Raw genomic sequence first — 17,156 nt, 5'->3', positions numbered from 1 at the left:
GTTTCAAATAAATAAATACGAAATTTGTTTTATTTAGCACATTCGGTGGCATATATGAGGTGCACTTTTTTTTATAGAAAAAACCATCTGAAAACCAACGGCCCAGATCGTCTACGAGAAGCTGAATTCCCAACGTGCTTCAACCCTTCAGCATTCAGATTACTCTCTCAAATGCAAGGTCTTTTTATTCACATAATTTTGAATTAATCCTACATTATCTCAAAGCTTTTGAGATTTTGATGATAGGATTGTTTTTAGAATGACATTGTAAGAGACCAGTTCAAACACAAAATATTTGGGTCTGATCTGGTCAATTTAAATGGTAACGGGTTAATACACTAAAAACCGTTTTTCCTGAAGATGTGCTGCTGAAATTGGGGAACATTAAAGATGCCCATCTGTCTTTTGTGTCTTTTCAACCATTAAATACAGTAAGTTTTAAGGAAATACATTTTTTTCCTTTTGAAAATTAGTAATTTATTATTTCATAATTTTGTATAAGCACCAAAAGAATTTTGACGAGAGCTAAATTAGAATAATCGCATGTGTGCCATGTTTCCTGATGTTAGTCATGGTGACAAAAGTATGTTTCTATGACTGCCATGATGAGTAATATACACACTAGTATAGCATATAGTCACACACACACACAAAAACATACGCACAAGAACACACACACAAACACAAACTCTAAGAAAATTAACTCCCCTAATGTACGATTATAAAAGGTTGGTAGGCTATTAGTCCCAAGTATAGAATTATGTAGGGTCAACAGACTGCTGGCCCCATAGTGGTGGGTTAAAATGGGGAATAAGTTAGTAATATTCTTATAGAGGATTATACACAGAATTAAAAGAGGCTGATAGTTTGCTATAGCAGAAGATTATAGTCTGGCAGTGTCCAATGTTTGATAACATGACTGACCACAGCCTGGACAAGTTTAGAAGATATGAGTTTGTGAAAGTAACTGACAGGAGGCATTGACCATGCTTCAGGGACTGAAGGACATCTTTTTTTAAGCACATTTCTAATGAAATACATGATGTTTTGATTAATTTTGAAAATAATAGAGAATTTAGTAAAATTATTTTATCATTATTTAGCTGGGGTTTGGAACATAAATTAGCCGGAAATTTTGATGGAAAGTTTAATTCTGATCATTTCAACTCTTTTGTTTCCAGATTTCTGTCAAAATATTCTGCCTAGGTTTCAATTAATTTTGAAAATAATGAAAAATTTAGTAAAATAAGTCGTTATTAGGCTGATGTTTGGAAGATAAATTAGCATGGGATTTGAGGGAAGGTTTGAAATTTAGATAATTTTAAAACAGAAAATTTGTATCAACAGAGCAAGAGCAAGCTGAAGAGGGATTGGTATCAAAAGTGTTACAGAGAATTTAAAACCATCAAAGAGAATAAGTCAAATGATTGTTGTGGTAATGTGTATTAATAAAAATATATGTTCTGGTCATACTGGAGCATATATAAATTATCTTGCCTCAACAGGTCTTCACTATGCTTGCGAAGACCTGTTGAGGCAAATGAAATCGCTGTTGTGGCTGATGACAGTACTGCCTGATTGGCACCTGTGCTAGTGGAACATTAAAAGCACCATTCTAGTGTGATCGTTGCCAGGGCCGCTGACTGGCTCCCATGCTGGTGGCACATAAAAAAAGGACCATTTGAGCGTGGTTGTTGCCAGTGCTGCCAGACTGGCTCTGGTGCAGGTGGCACGTAAAAAGCACCCACTACATTCTCGGAGTGGCTGGCATTAGGAAGGGCATCCAGCTAGAGAAACTTTTCCAGATCAGATTGGAGACTGGTGCAGCCTTCTGGCTCGCCAGTCCTCAGTCAAACCTTCCAACCCATGCCAGCATAGAAAGCGGACATTAAACAATGATGATGATGATGTACACTAAATGTACTGAAAAGAAAGAAAAATGGTTTTCTTCTTCTTCTTCCATTATACTAATCGACACATCAGTGTGACAATACTTCACAAATGACAATCTAGGGAAATGGTGTAGTTTATTATCTAATTTGCAAATGAGGTTAATTACCTAAGAATTTTAATCACCAACAATGTTTAATTAAAGGAACTCTCCAGAATAAATATATAACTGGAATTGCCAGTAGCTGAAACACAAACAAGTTAAAATCCCGCCTGGAAGGGTCAACAGTACAGAGCCTGTCTCTGGGTCTCTACAGTGACCCTTGTTGTTGTTTAGCCCTAAATGAGTCCTGATCCAGCAGACCAATAACCAAAGATGTTCCAGCCATGGCCATCCAGTCTTTTAAAAGTGTCTAATGTGACATTTACTTTTTAAAGTTCCAACTCACTCTAACCTTGCACCTTTATTAAAAATCGTTAGCACACCTGACGAAATGCTAGGTGGCATTTCATCTATCTTTACATTCCAAGTTCAAATCTCACTGCGGTTGACTATGCTTGACATTCTTTTGGGGTCAATAAAATAAGTACCTGTTGAGCACTGGGGTTGGTGTAATCGACTTGTCCCCCCTCCCCCAAAGTTCCAGGCTTTGTGCCTATACTAGTTATTATTATTATTATTATTAGCAAGGTAGATTGGAAAAACCATTAAAATATTGGTTCCGGCCATTTATCTTCTGAGTTCAAATCCCTCCAAAGTCAACTTTGCCTTTCATCCTTTCGGGGTCAAAGAAATAAATACCAGCTGAGCCCTGGGGTTCATGGAGAAAACCTTTCAAAACTGCTGGCCCCTAGATTCTCTCTCTCTTCAAGGTTGATTTGCATTCCTCCAGTATTCATAAAGCAAATCCCAGTCATATACTGGGGTTTTTGATTCAACTGACCAAACCATTCCCTTCCAAATGTTTGGTCTTGTGATAAACTGAGAGACAATTAATCACCTCATTATCTCTGATGATTACCTGCTTAATTATTTATATCAAATATTTCAGAATTTAGTTGCAACTAATATCGATTTTGACTTCATGCCAAGAGAATAGAGAGAAAATGTTTCTAACCCAAAACCATAGCAGCGGATGTTAAACGATGATGATGATGATGTATATATATATATATATATATATATATATATATATACATGACATTATTGATGGATTGATGGTAATCTCAGTTGGAAATCTTGTAGTAATCTTGAAAAAGACTTAAAAACTAATCCTGAAAGTGATACACATGTGACAGGTCGGGTTGGTGTGTGTGTGTGTTGAGGTGGGGGAGGCATGCACCGTTGTAGCACATTGCTGCATCCTTCATTTGTTAGTATATTCCTGGGCCCTCCTGGGTGACCCGTTGAGCAGAGTCCCAGTCAGTCCCTATTTCTGAGACACTTCCTTATTTATCATGACCAGGTGACAGTGGTCGACCACCACCAGCCATCAACCCAGCCAGATCCTCAGTGAAGAGGGCATGGTAAGCAGGGTCTGACTTGGGAAATCGAACAACATGACCAAACAGTCTGAGCTGACATTCCTGAATCGTACGAGTAACAGGTCACATCCGAGTTTATGAATCAAGTTGTTGGTTGGATATGAAATCCAACCAATGGTAACCCATAATCCTGGAAAGTGGCCTGGTACTGAAGGAGTTCAGGTAGTCCCTAAGGACCCTGGACGTATGTGGCCAAGTGGTTAAGAAGTCCACTTTGTGATTCTGGGATTGATGGTTCAATCTTACAGTGAGGCACCTTGGAAGAATACTTTTACTGTAGACGTGAGTTAACTCAAACCTATAGACAAAAGTACAGAGAAGAAACTGTGCCGAAGCCTGTGGAATGACATTTCCTGTAATTCAAACATCCAGCCATCTTATGGACAGTGTCATATTGATTCTATTTGAGAATTATGTTAAGAGTAGATGTTACTCACCCACTTTGGATGATGATTCAATGAGTTGGTTGTTCTGCAGTTCAAAGAACGAGATATATACCTATTATTATTATTATTATTATTATTATCATTATTAGTTTGTCTGTCATTGTTGACAATGACCAAGAACATCACATAAGGAAAGAGGGTAGGGCATAGGGTGTCCGGTTGTGGCCAGTCAGTTTAATACGTGCTTGGAAGCTTCTGCCACAGGTTGGGGTTGGGCACTGACAGTCTATTGGGACTGAAGGCAAGGTGTTGGCTCTGGACTTGCATTAGTTTGTGTTTTTCTTTTTTTTTGTGCCCCTGAAATCTTGTTCTTTTCGTAGGAGGTGACATTTGTTGGTACAGCTTCACCAGGAAGGATAGTCTTGTGCTTGCATTATCCAGGTGTCAGGGTTGATCACAAAGCTCTTCAGTGAGGCTTTGCGTGTGCCCTTGAAGTAATTTTTATCAGTCTACATTGTGTCAGGCATTCGGACAAAATAGCTTGACCACCTGATTTGTGCTCTCCTCAGCAATGTGTAAAATGCTTGGCAGATCAGCTCAAGAGAGGATCTCTAGGACCTTGTCTGGCCAAGTGACTTTCATCATCTTTCTCAGGCAGTTCATGGGGGAAGAGGTTTAGCTTCTTTGTGGTGACATTTGTAAACTGTCCAAGTCTTTTATAGGTGTAGCATGGGGAATACAACTGCTTGAGACACATTCAACTTGGTGGCCCTAATGCCTCTCCTCTCCCACACTGATTCACACACACAGATATAAACAATTACGTTCAACCCATACTAGCATGGAAATACGAAAGTTAAATAAACAAACAAATGAATGAATGCATATATTTATGTAGGCCTGTCTTAAAGTGTGTGTGTGTGTGTGTGTGTGTGTGTGTGTGTGTGTGTGTGTGTGTGTGTGTGTGTGTGTGTGTGTAAGTATGAATGTATATAAGTATATATGTATGAATATATTCGTATTTTAATTATTCACCTGCAGTTGTCTCCCTTGATGGAGAGCTGATACTGCAGGTTCAAAAGCAGAATGTCTGAGTTCGAACGTATGGATGGATATGTGTGTGTGTGCGTGTGTGTTACGATTTTATATTTGAGCAGTAATACCATTGATTTCACACCAAGGTATCACCCAGATGTCAGAGTTGTGGGTGGAGCTTTTACTACAAGTGGACGTCCCTTCTCTGCACAGCTCACTTCCCTGCAGAGATGTATTGAATACTTCAGTTGTTCTACACACAACACCAGACATACACTCATTGCATAAATCTGTTCAAGCAGATACCTCCCCCCACCCCCCGCCATACTATCATTCACTCAGCCATTGATCCTTAAAAAACGGAGTAATTAAAATTCTTTAAGCTTCCAGTGTACAGGAGTGGCTGTGTGGTAAGTAGCTTGCTTCCCAACCACATGGTTTCAGGTTCAGTTCTACTGTGTGGCACCTTGGGCAACTGTCTTCTACTATAGCCTCGGGCCAACCAAAGCCGTGAGAGTGGATTTGGTAGACGGAAACTGAAAGAAGCTCGTCATATATATGCATATATTTGTGTGTTTATGTTTGTCCCCCCCCACCTACTATCGCCTGACAACCGATGCTGGTGTGTTTACATCCCCATAACTTAACAGTTCAGCAAAAGCAACCGATAGAATAAGCACTAGGCTTACAAAGAATAAGTCCTGGGGTCGATTTGCTTGGCTAAAGGCGATGCTCCAGCATGGCTGCAATCAAATGACTGAAACATGTAAAAGAACATGTGGGTGTGGGTGTGTGTGTGTGTGTGGGTGTGTGTCTTTGAGTCTGTGTTTGTTCCCAACCATCACTTGGAAAAAGGTGTTGGTGTGTTTACCTCCCCATAACCTAGCAGTTCAGCAAAAGACACTGACAGAATAAGTAGCAGGGTTTAAAAGAGAATAAGTTCTGGGGTCAGTTTATTTGACTAAAACTTCTTTGACATGGTGCCCCAGCATGGGCACAGTCTCATAACTGAAACAAGCAAAAGATAAAAGATAAGACGGGGGTGACCCCTCCAGTGCTGGGGTCACAATGCACCATGGTCTCTTGTCTGTACATGTGTGTGTATTTGTGCTTGTGTGTGTGTATAGATATATTCTTGTGTAAGTGTATATATGTATGTGTGTATGCTTGTGTGTGCATATATGTATGTATGCATGTGTATATATGTAAGTGTATGCATGTAGGTGTTTAGGAAATAGCTGGACACAGAATTCTCGGTGGGGAAAGAAAAACACACAGGAAAAGATGAAATATCTGGAACTTACCATTTTGTAAATAACTCCTGGAGCGCTGAAATTTATACATTTTTCTTTTACCCATGTTCCACAGACTCGTTATGGACATTACTGTAGTAGTAGGAGGAGGAGGACTAGTAGTAGTTGTTGTTGCTTTTGTCGCTGCTGAAGCTTTGAGAAGCAAGTTGATTGATGTTGGGGAGTGAGGCTATGTCTGTTAAAGTGTTCCATACTTGACCATCTTATGGCACTGTAGATTATGGTAATATTGCGGCAGATAAGCCTACAGAATACCACAGCAAATAAAGATTGATTTATGAGAGTCAAACATATGGCTTTAACAAAGATTAGTCAGTATTAGCAGCCAATAGATTTTGGGTGGAGAGGCCTTCAGTGTGGGAATAGTAACAGCAAGGGGCAGCTACAGAACATGGTCAGTGGATTAAGGAAGAATCCAATGCAGGCGAGTGCTAAGGTCATTTGTCATTGGAAAACTAATAACAAAGAAAGAAAGAAAGAAGGAAGCAATGGCAGCAACAACAACAACAACAACAAAAAAAAAGCTAGATCCCTCGATATTAGTTGATACGTGCGGAATGTGCATAGAAGATGCATTTAAAATGAGGTTGTCGTTTATGAGGCAGGAAGTTAGTTTGTTAATAAATATATAATAGCTATGAATAAATAAACAGTGAACAAATGTTAAAGAATAACAGAATAATAGGATGAGAGAATGATAGAGATAATGTGCAGCAGAGAGAAAACGAAAGAAAATAAAAAGAGGTCAGGCTATGGGATAGATTATTGACCCAAATATAGCATGTGGGGGTGGGGGTGGGGGGAGAATGAATGAATGGGGTTATCACATGTGATAAATGTATTGAGGTGAAATATATTTATCACTTGTGATAAATATATTTAGTTAAAATATATTTATTACTATTAAGAAACAGATTTAGATTCAGTCCAGTTCGTTACAACAACATTCAGACAAAAGGTAAAATCTTTCTATTTTCTACAGAAATGACAAAGTTCCTTTTTCTTATAAGAATTTAAGAGAGGAAAAAAAATACTGGATTCCAACGATTCACCTGAATATATTGGAAAAGTGGAAATGTGAAGTTGAGAGATTCAGGTCTGTTGCAAAAAATTACCAGAAACACTAATGGCAAATGATTTTTTTTTTTGCTCCATACATATATCATCATCATCATTGTCATCATAATCAATGATGGTGATGATGATGATGATGATGATGGGAAGCATGATTGGATCCAACAAGTCAGAGGAATGCACCAAGATCCAGTGTCTGCTTTGACATCATTTCAACTGGTGAATGCCCTTCCAAATGCCAACCACTTCAAAGAGTGTACTGGCTGCTTTTTACAAGGCCCCTGTGCAAGTGAGGTTACCAAGTAACCTGCATGACAAAAATCCACTGAACTGAGGGGGGGGGGAGAAGTGCTAATGAGGGAGGTGGCTTTGTGCCAGCTGAGTGGGGGGGGGTTAAAGAATGTTAGAGGGACGAAGCTATAGAAGAGATAGATGACTACCCTACATCATATGAGGGTGGGTGGGAGTTGTTGGGAAGGAGATAAGAGGGTAGTGATGGGGATGGAAAAACAGTTTGTTAAGAAATAAGGAGGGGAGGATAAGGGTATGTTCAGTGGATTGGTAGGAAGGGTGGGTGGGGTGGAGTGGGTGGTGAGAAATATCAGTATGGAGGCAGGTAGCAGGGGGGGGGGGCAGGGGAAAGAGAGAATTAGGTCAGGAAAAAGGAAGTGATGAGTAGCAACGTGTGTGTAAGAGGGAGACGAACAGTGGCAGAGATGGAAGTGAGAGGTACATAAGGTGGGTGGATGTGGGATCTAATGAGTGGAGTGACAACAGTGAGGTGGAGGGAGGGTATTGATGTCAGACACAAAAGGGCATTGAGAATGGCTGCAAACATGAGAGCTATTTCAGATAAAGTATGGCAGACCTAAGATGGAGGTGAGAGGGAAACAGAGAGACATAGTTGAAGGCACAAAAAGAAGGTAATTGGTGGGAAACTGGTTAGGAAACGATGAGAAAGAGTGACGTGCATTGATAGGAAATGGTTCCAAAAGGAAGCAAGTGGGACATAAGTGGGGACGAAATATGTACCAGTTTTGTTCTCAAATAATTACAGCAGCTAAGTAGTGCCATAGTTAGAAGAGTGAAGGAGGGATGGGTGTTAGGAGGATGAGGGAATGCATAACAGGGAAGATTGGATGTAGGAACAGAACCCACTATGTACAGGTATAAACAAAAACCTCAGTTTTGCCACAAAAAAACAGGTCCTTTCAAACACGATGAACCACAAGTCATCACAGTTTTTTGTCATTTCCTCCTTGAGGCTCAGCCTCTTGAGATCAGCCCTCACTGTATGTCATGAAATGGTCATCAATGATTGAAATGGTGGAGTCAGCATCAAGCTATGAACACACTTTTGATTCACAGACAACAATTGTGTCCATCACAGAAATGTCAGAGTAACTGATGGAGTTAGACATTGAGAATTCAGCTGCAAAATAAACTGCAAATAAACATAATAGATATGGTGTACAAATGAAAAACAATGGTAAATGATGGCAGAAGTAATGAATACGAGATGAAGGAGGGGGTCTATTTGAGAGAGAAAGGGTAAATATATGGCCAGACATTGAAAGCTGAAATCTTGAATTAAGAAGAAAATTAAAGACATTAGCCTTGATTAAAGGCAGCTTCAAATCACAGATGGACAAGCTCTTGTATGTCAATGTCTTCAATGTTATCATCCTGCCTGGAGTGAACAATGTAATCACAGATGGGAAAAAGTTCCACTGGGTTGGATATGTGAAAAGACTCAGAGACAACAGATGCAGCAGTTGTTGAGTTTTATCCACGAAACTGTGAGAGACCATTCAGAAAACCTCCAAGACAATGAGAAGATGATATGAAGAAATGGTTTTGGAGCAAATGGAAGAGAAGGGCACAATCAATGGAAAAATAGAAGGGCATTGTGACCAGTGAGGGATAACAACTTGTGATAATCTGGTTGAAAATACACACACATACACACACAATCTCAGTTACCATGGTTTCAATCCTGCACTTGAAAAGATTTCTTCAAATCAATAAACTCAATTGTTACTTTCAAATGACATGTGTCATTTCCATTCCTGCCTCACCAGTCAGAAAAATTGATCAATAACACTTTAACAAAACACAATCACACACCTTACCTGTCTGTTTACCTAGTGACTCATCTCCTATTTACCTATTTTCACCTATCTACCTGGTTGTTTATTTCTGCCTATTGTCACTTATTATCTTTGGAATTCAATAGTGACTGGGCTAAAATATTCTTTTCCACTCTAGGCACAAGGCCCGAAATTTTTGAGGAGAAGGCCAGTTGATTAGATTGACCCCAGTATGCAACTGGTACTTAATTTATTGACCCCAGTATGCAACTGGTACTTAATTTATTGACCCCAGTATGCAACTGGTACTTAATTTATCGACCCCAAAATGATGAAAGGTAAAATCAACCTCGGCGGAATTTGAACTCAGAACATAAAGACTGACGAAATACCACTAAGCATTTTGCCCAGTGTGCTAACGATTCTGCTAGCTCATCACCTCAATGGACTAAAATATTATTTGGTAAATGGGTAAGAATGGAAGAGAAAAAAAAAAGCCCTGAATAGAGATCCTTGATGTTCAACCAGCTGACAGCAGATGATCCTTAATGTTCCTGTAGATGTGGTATCAATGATTCCAATCTGAAAGGTGGCTGAGATTTCTTCTGTCAGTCAAAATGGTGTTCACTATTGTTTGTATTTTCTTCACCCAAAATGTTACAACACACACACACACATACATTGCCTCACAGAGGCAATGACAAATGACCAAGGCCTCTGGCAATATGCCATGCTTCAGTAGAAGACTTATGAAGCCAAGTGAAATTGTTATAATGGTAGATCCTGGGGTCACACAACTTGTATGTCTAAGCACTCATTACTCTCTTGGAGTAGTTGGTGTTAGGAAGGGCATCCGGACACAGAAATCATGCCAAATCAGACTGAGGTCTGGTGCAGCCCTTCAGCTCTCCAGCCCTGGTCAAACCATCCAACCCATGCCAGCAAGGACAACGGACATTAAATGATGATGATGATGATGATGATGATGATATATATATATTAAATATCCATCATGGCTGATCTTATCTATTGGTTTCGTGTAAAGAATACAATTGGAGAGAGTTAGGTTACAAACTGATTATATAACTTTACACTCGTAAACGAGGGAAGAGAGTAGTCGCCATATTCCCTTCCGTATCTGCTAACTCTGACCAGCATAAAAGACAAAGAATCAGTCGTCAGAGTTGGCCGGCATGGAAAGGAATATGGCAACTGCTCTCTTCCTACATTTATATTCTCTTAGACAATTCATACACGTCTAAATATCATAACCATGGGCTGACTGAAGCCTTATGATGGAGTTTGGTAGGCGGAAGTTTCCATTGTGTGTGTGTAGAAGTGCTTCTGCCTCCTAACAGAGAGGTTGGGGGTGGGGGAGAGAATATACATACATACATACATATATGTGTATATATATATATGTATATATGTTAAATTCAAATTACGACAAACGTAAATAAACAAACGAAGTTTGCTTTTAGAAGCGTTGAGATGTCTTTTAGAAAGTTAAAGAAGTGATTTTTAATTCTCAATCGCAGAATAATGTTAATAATATAGCCTGAACAGGATATACTACCCTTATTTTGCAGAGAAAAGTGTAGGTGGCTAGCTGTGTAGCCACCTACACTTTTCTCTGCAAAATAAGGGTATATTATTAACATTATTCTGCGATTGAGAATTAAAAATCACATGTATATATGTATTTGTGTGTGTTGTTGACAGAAATTTTGTTGGCCTAAAAGGCACCTCCAAGGGTCTGATATCACAGATGGTTTAGCTTAATTAACACCACAGACATCAAAACAGAGTTTGTGTGGAGATAACAATCCTCCACCACACCCGCCCACCCACGTCATCTCGCCACAGCTGTCACCACCACCACCACCACCATTTATGTATCCCCCAATAAAACAAGACCGAAATAACTTTAATGTAAACATTTCAAATAGTTCCAGCATCCGTTTTTTAAAGAAAGTTGACACAACCATATTTACACTGATTATAAATATCTCTCGTTAAAACACTTTCATTTCGCTCCATGCAGCTTAAAGTTTTGCAGACTTTGAAGAGAAATGCTGGCTCGTTCGGACTTGGTTTGCTGAACCTGAATGAACTGGGTTTCTGTCAGAAGCCTGTAAAACTTTAAGAAGCATGGAACCAAATCAAATAGCTTTAAATAATAATAGATGTAATTCCAATTAAATGTGTTGAATGCCTCTTTCTTTTGCTTCTCCACTCCCACTACCCCCCCCCCCCCCAATGTTGTTTGTATTCGGAATTCTGTACCATGTTCTCTATTTTCTGTTTGTTTGTTCTTTTGTCTTTGTTGCTGTACACATTCGCTAGCTTTCTTACAAAGGGGTCTAATACTCTTAGCTTAGACTTTTTTGGGGGACAACCAGATCGAACCATCTCAAGTGTAACTGCCTGAAATGGTCGTGACCTCTAGAACTTGCCTGAGGAAAGAAAGCCACGAATGATCCATCCTTTTTTTTTTTGCCTGTCCTTCTAATTGTTGTTTCTCTTGTCTGCCTTTGTATCGTCAATCTGTCTGAATGTTTTAATGTCCTCCATTGCGTTTTTGTTTCATTTATATATATATATACACCAGTCCTCAGTCAAATCGTCCAACCCATGCTAGCATGGAAGGCGGACGTTAAACGATGATGATGATATATAGAAAGAGAAAGAAAGGTAGTAAAAACTACTTCCTTACATGTTGAAAAATAAATGCTCCAATGAACATCCACAATAATAGTCTTGATACAAAATACCTGTAAACTGGGCGAGATAAATAAAAGATTTTTTTTTCAAAATTACAGCAGGTGTGTGTGTGTGTGTATATATATATATATATATATATATATATATATATATATATATATACTGAGGGTGATGAATTGAATATTAGTTTAATTAACATCAATTTAAAACCAGTGGCCTAGCATATAAAAAAAAATCTGAAAATTCAGAAAATTGTATTACATCCCTTCTTATACGTGTATATATATATAGTTTTCGGGAAAATAACCAATTTTCAAGAACTCATCGATGAAAATCCACTATCACATATAGAAAAATTAATAATTAAAAGCACAATAAATGAGTATAATGTAAAGTAAAGTAAATATCATAAGATAAATATAATAAAAAGATTATGTAAGATGTTTTTTGTATATAATATACATGTTATTATAATGGATGAAGGGATGATTATTGAATGGTTATTATTTTGATATTATGATATTTTAAAAATAATTTTTCTATCTTTATATAATAAGTATTTCATATTAATTCATTTGGTACTTATTGTTGGTTGAGATATATATCTAATTATTGTTCTACTTACGATCTGACGAGTAGCTATATTTTTGAATAGAACTTATTTTCGATAATTTCAATTGATTTTAATCGATTTAAATTTCTTTTCTATTTGAAAATTGGTTATGAAACACGTGTAATCTTTTTATTATATTTATCTTATGATATTTACTTTACTTTACATTATACTCATTTATTGTGCTTTTAATTATTAATTTTTCTATATGTGATAGTGGATTTTCATCGATGAGTTCTTGAAAATTGGTTATTTTCCCTAAAACTATATATATTTTATATATACTTTATCTATAAGGCTCAATTTAATTTTAATTTTTTATAAATTGATTTTAATTGAGTTTTTTACCTGTAATTTTGGATTTTGTCCCTAATAATATTATATATATATATATATATATATATATATATATATATATATATGATATATATATATGTATGTATGTATGTATATATATATATTGTTTACTGCTTAAATAAATGGAGTCGCATGAAACGATCGTACTGCAGTAACCTTGAATATCTTTGTTGCTTATTTTGATTTATATATATATATATGTATGTATGTATGTATGTATGTATTGGATTATAACATTCAGACTGACAGAGTAATAGAAGAAGCTAGAAATGCCTGCTTTAGTAGGTCGTAAGCAAAGAGAATAGAAAGTGCCAGGAAATCGACTTCACAGTCCCAAATGACGAGAAAGTCAATATGAGAGGTATAGAGAAAATAGTAAAGTACCAGGACAAAGCCATAGAGTTGCAGACCCTCCAGAAAGTGCAGGTAAAATATGTATCCCAGTAGTTATAGGTGCATTAGGAACTATCCCTAAGGATTTGAATAGATGGATAGAGGAAATAGGCAGAAAACCCAGAAAACAGTGTTATGAGAGAAAGCTAGGATACTTAGGAGGGTTCTTGGCACAAGTTTATTTGTTGTTGTCCGATGTTAAGAACTTTTCTTTCCCAACAGTTTAATCTGTTGAGCGTTTATGGAACAATAATAATGAACTTATTGTATACAATGCTCAAGTGCACTATGTATATATTATCATCATCATCATCCTTTAACGTCCGTTATTCATGCTGGCATGGGTTGGACAGTTTGACCGAACTGGCATGCTGGAATGCAGCAACAGATTTCAGTGTGATTTGGTTTCCTACGGCTGGATGCTTTTCCTAACACCGACCACTGAGAAAGTGTAATGGGTGCTTTTACATGCCAACCAGCACAGGTGCCATTTGCGTGAGACCTGGGTGCTTTTATGTGCCAACTGCGTGGCACCAGTATCAGCCGTGACTAATTCTGCTTGGTTTGATGGGTTTTGTCAAGCACAACGTAATGCCAAAGGTCTTGGTCACTGCCTCCATGGGACCCAACACTCGAAAGGAACTCAGCCACTTTGCCTGTGAGGCCCAATGCTTGAAAGGTGTTCTTTACATGCCACCAGCATGGGTGCACTTGGTTTGATGGGTCTTCTCAAGCACTGCATATTTCCAAAGGTCTCGGTCACTAGTCATTGCCTCTGTGAGGCTCAATGTTCAAAGATCATGCTTCAGCACCTCTTCCCATGTCTTCCTGGGTCTACCTCTACCACAGGTTCCCTCCACAGTTAGAGAGCAGCACTTTTTTACACAGCCCTCCTGATCCATACACATCACATGACCATACCAGCGCAGTTGCCTCTCTTGCATGCAACATCTGATGCCTCTTATGCCCAACTTTTCTCTCAAGATGCTTACACTCTGTTGAACATGCACATCCAGCAAAGCATACTGGCTTCATTTTTTTTTAAGCCTACGCATGTCCTCGGCTGTCACAGCCCATGTTTCACTGCCATGTAGCATAGCTGTTTGCACACAGGAATCATGCAATCTGCCTTTCACTCTGAGAGAGAAGCCCTTTGTTGCTAGCAGGGGTAGGAGCTCTCTGAACTTTGCCCAGCCTAATCTTATTCTCACAGCTACGCTCTCGGAGCATCCACCTCCACTACTAACTTAGTCACCAAGATAATGGAAGCTACCTACTACCTCTAGCTTGCCTCCCTGGCAGTTGATTGAGTCTATTTTCTGTACATCTTCAGTGTTTATTGCCCCAGTGCATCTGCCACACATAAAAACTATTTTCCCGGTTAACCTTCCTTTGACATTGCTGCACCTCTTATGTGTCCAAAGCTTATACTGAGTGCATCTTATGGAGTTTCTACCTACACCTCTTCTTCAGATTGAACAGGGCCATCTACCTGAAGAGATTTGTGATCTGTCTGCCTTCCTACTTTGGTTTTTGCTAGGTTAACTCTTTTATATATATATATATATATATATATATATATATCACTATTATCATTTAATGTCCAATGTCCATGATGACAAGTAGGGGGTCTACACCAGGCTCCAGTCTGATTTGGCATGGTATCTACGACTGGGTGCTCTTCCTGATGCCAACCACTTTACTGGGTGTAATGGGTGCATTTATGCAGCACTAGTATGGGTGCCTGCAAGATTAGGGATATTTAGCTGGAGATGGATGCAGGGGTCACGCCTGCATGCAAGGACAACCACAATTTTACTCAGCTTGACATGATTTCTCCAACACAGAAGATTGCCAGGAGTCATGTGTGTGTGTGTGTGTGTGTACCTTTGTGTTTGTCCCCACCACCACTTGATAACTAGTGTTGGTGTGTTTATGTCCCTGTAACCTAGCAGTTTGGCAAAAGAGACCAATAGAATAAGTACTTGGTTTAAAAAGAAAATAAGTGCTGGGGGTCAATTAGTTTGACTAAAATTTGTTGACACGTTGCTCCAACATGGCCGCAGTCTAATGATTGAAACAAAAACATTAAAAACAATATATATAGATGTATGAAAACAGTGCAGAAATCCATTTTATATCCACACACACCTGATATCGCTAACGATAAATGGAATATTTAAAAGGAAACGGCAGCAGATCAGTGAAAAGAATTTCAGGGAAAAAAGAAGGTGAAACAAGTGTCTTAAAAGGAAAAAAAATTCTAAATAGAGAGCAGAACATTATTTGAAAAAACAATGGATTGATGAAGAAGAAGACTGGGGGAAGAAGAGGCAGCAGCTACTGGTTAGCTTCACACACACACACTTGTATAGCAGCATTGATAAAATCACATGTACATTGTTGTTATACATGCATATATTTTGTTATATGTATCATTCAACTACGGTAGTAGTCGAATAATATTATTAAGGGCGCAGTTTACTCACATGCAGCATCTTTCAGAGCTTGTCGCTAATTCAGTTCTTAACTAAATTGAAAACCGTTAAGATTGTTGAAGAAGATTGGTCCTTAGCTACATTTTGGCATTAACAAATTGAGATTTGATCCAGTAGAAAAAGGTTTATGTCAAAATTTATAGAGTAAGTAATACCTCCAATCAAGTTTAGATTTAAATAACTTTTTTATTTTAAAAGCAAAATATATTTATTTTAGCTTCAATGACAGAAAAAAGCATGGAGAATTTCATAATTTTGTTCTCATGCAACAAAAATTTGTATAAAAAAGTTGTGAAAAAATATTTAAGTAAGGCAAAAAATTGGATTTAAGTATAATTTACTTTTTTATATTTTAAAAACAAACTATATTTTAGTTAAGTTTAAATGATAGAGCTCAAATTGAGGAATTTCATGGTTTCAATCTCATGCAATTAAGTTTTAAAAGAAAAAAGTTGAGTGTTTGTTTCCCAAATTTGTGGGTGATAATATAGTTCTATACTTTTTTATGAATATTGTTCTATAAGGGGACTTTTAATATATGTCACCAGTGTCATTGAGGTAAGGAAAAAAATTATCAACGACACCACTAATTGACACATTTGACACATTATTAATTAGTATAATAGCATAGCCTGGAAAAAACATGGATTACATGGAAAAATGCGAGCAAGAGAAATAATATTCTTAAGGTTATAAACCTGGAAAATTACAAGACAAGTTTACCCTAGAATACTTAAAAAATGAGAGCCAAAAGTACGAATATAGCTAAAGTTTTATGCAAAGTAGAATAGTATAAAATATGGTAGGTAAATTCATTATGTAAAAAATAGGCTCAAGACTAAAAGTGTGAAGACTTGGCAATAACTCAAGCAAATTATTGTTATATATTATAGTAAAATCTTCCTATAACTAATTTTTGTATTATTCTATTTATTGTACTAATTATGTACTACTATTATTTTTTATAACCTATTTTCAAATTTCTAATTATTAATTAATAATTAAAAAATTAAATTTCTTTTAAAGTGTAAAAAATATTTTGAGTTATTTTTTATTTTTAATAGAAGTAACAAGTAACAACAAATAGAGGTAATAACTTGTAATAAAATTTTTAGCTTAAATAAAAACTAATATTTTCTAAATCTAAATATTTTAATCCTTAGCTGCAATATTTTAAGTAAGAATTTTCTTGTTCTGTACTTTACCAGATGTAATAACTTATCCTGTACTTTTCCAAA

General features: G+C 37.4%; 1 protein-coding gene across 19 annotated transcripts in view; it reads right to left on the bottom strand.

The window, feature by feature from the left end:
* Positions 1 to 17,156, bottom strand: part of LOC106879914 (anoctamin-8) — a 103,643-nt gene that overhangs the window by 34,737 nt on the left and 51,750 nt on the right. For 12 of the 19 annotated variants that reach the window (XM_089348267.1, XM_089348275.1, XM_052965815.2 and 9 more), the window contains exon 2: positions 6,161 to 6,413. The exons of the other annotated variants lie outside the window; for them this stretch is intronic. In XM_089348267.1, coding sequence (XP_089204393.1) covers positions 6,161 to 6,239 — 79 coding nt within the window. In that variant the 5' untranslated portion in view covers positions 6,240 to 6,413. The remainder of the gene's footprint in view (positions 1 to 6,160; positions 6,414 to 17,156) is intronic. 19 annotated transcript variants of the gene reach the window in all.

The sequence above is a fragment of the Octopus bimaculoides genome, chromosome 2 (genome assembly GCF_046866305.1).
Source record: "Octopus bimaculoides isolate indiv1 chromosome 2, ASM4686630v1, whole genome shotgun sequence".
Lineage (NCBI taxonomy): Eukaryota > Metazoa > Mollusca > Cephalopoda > Octopoda > Octopodidae > Octopus > Octopus bimaculoides.
This window is presented reverse-complemented; position numbering and strand designations above follow the sequence as displayed.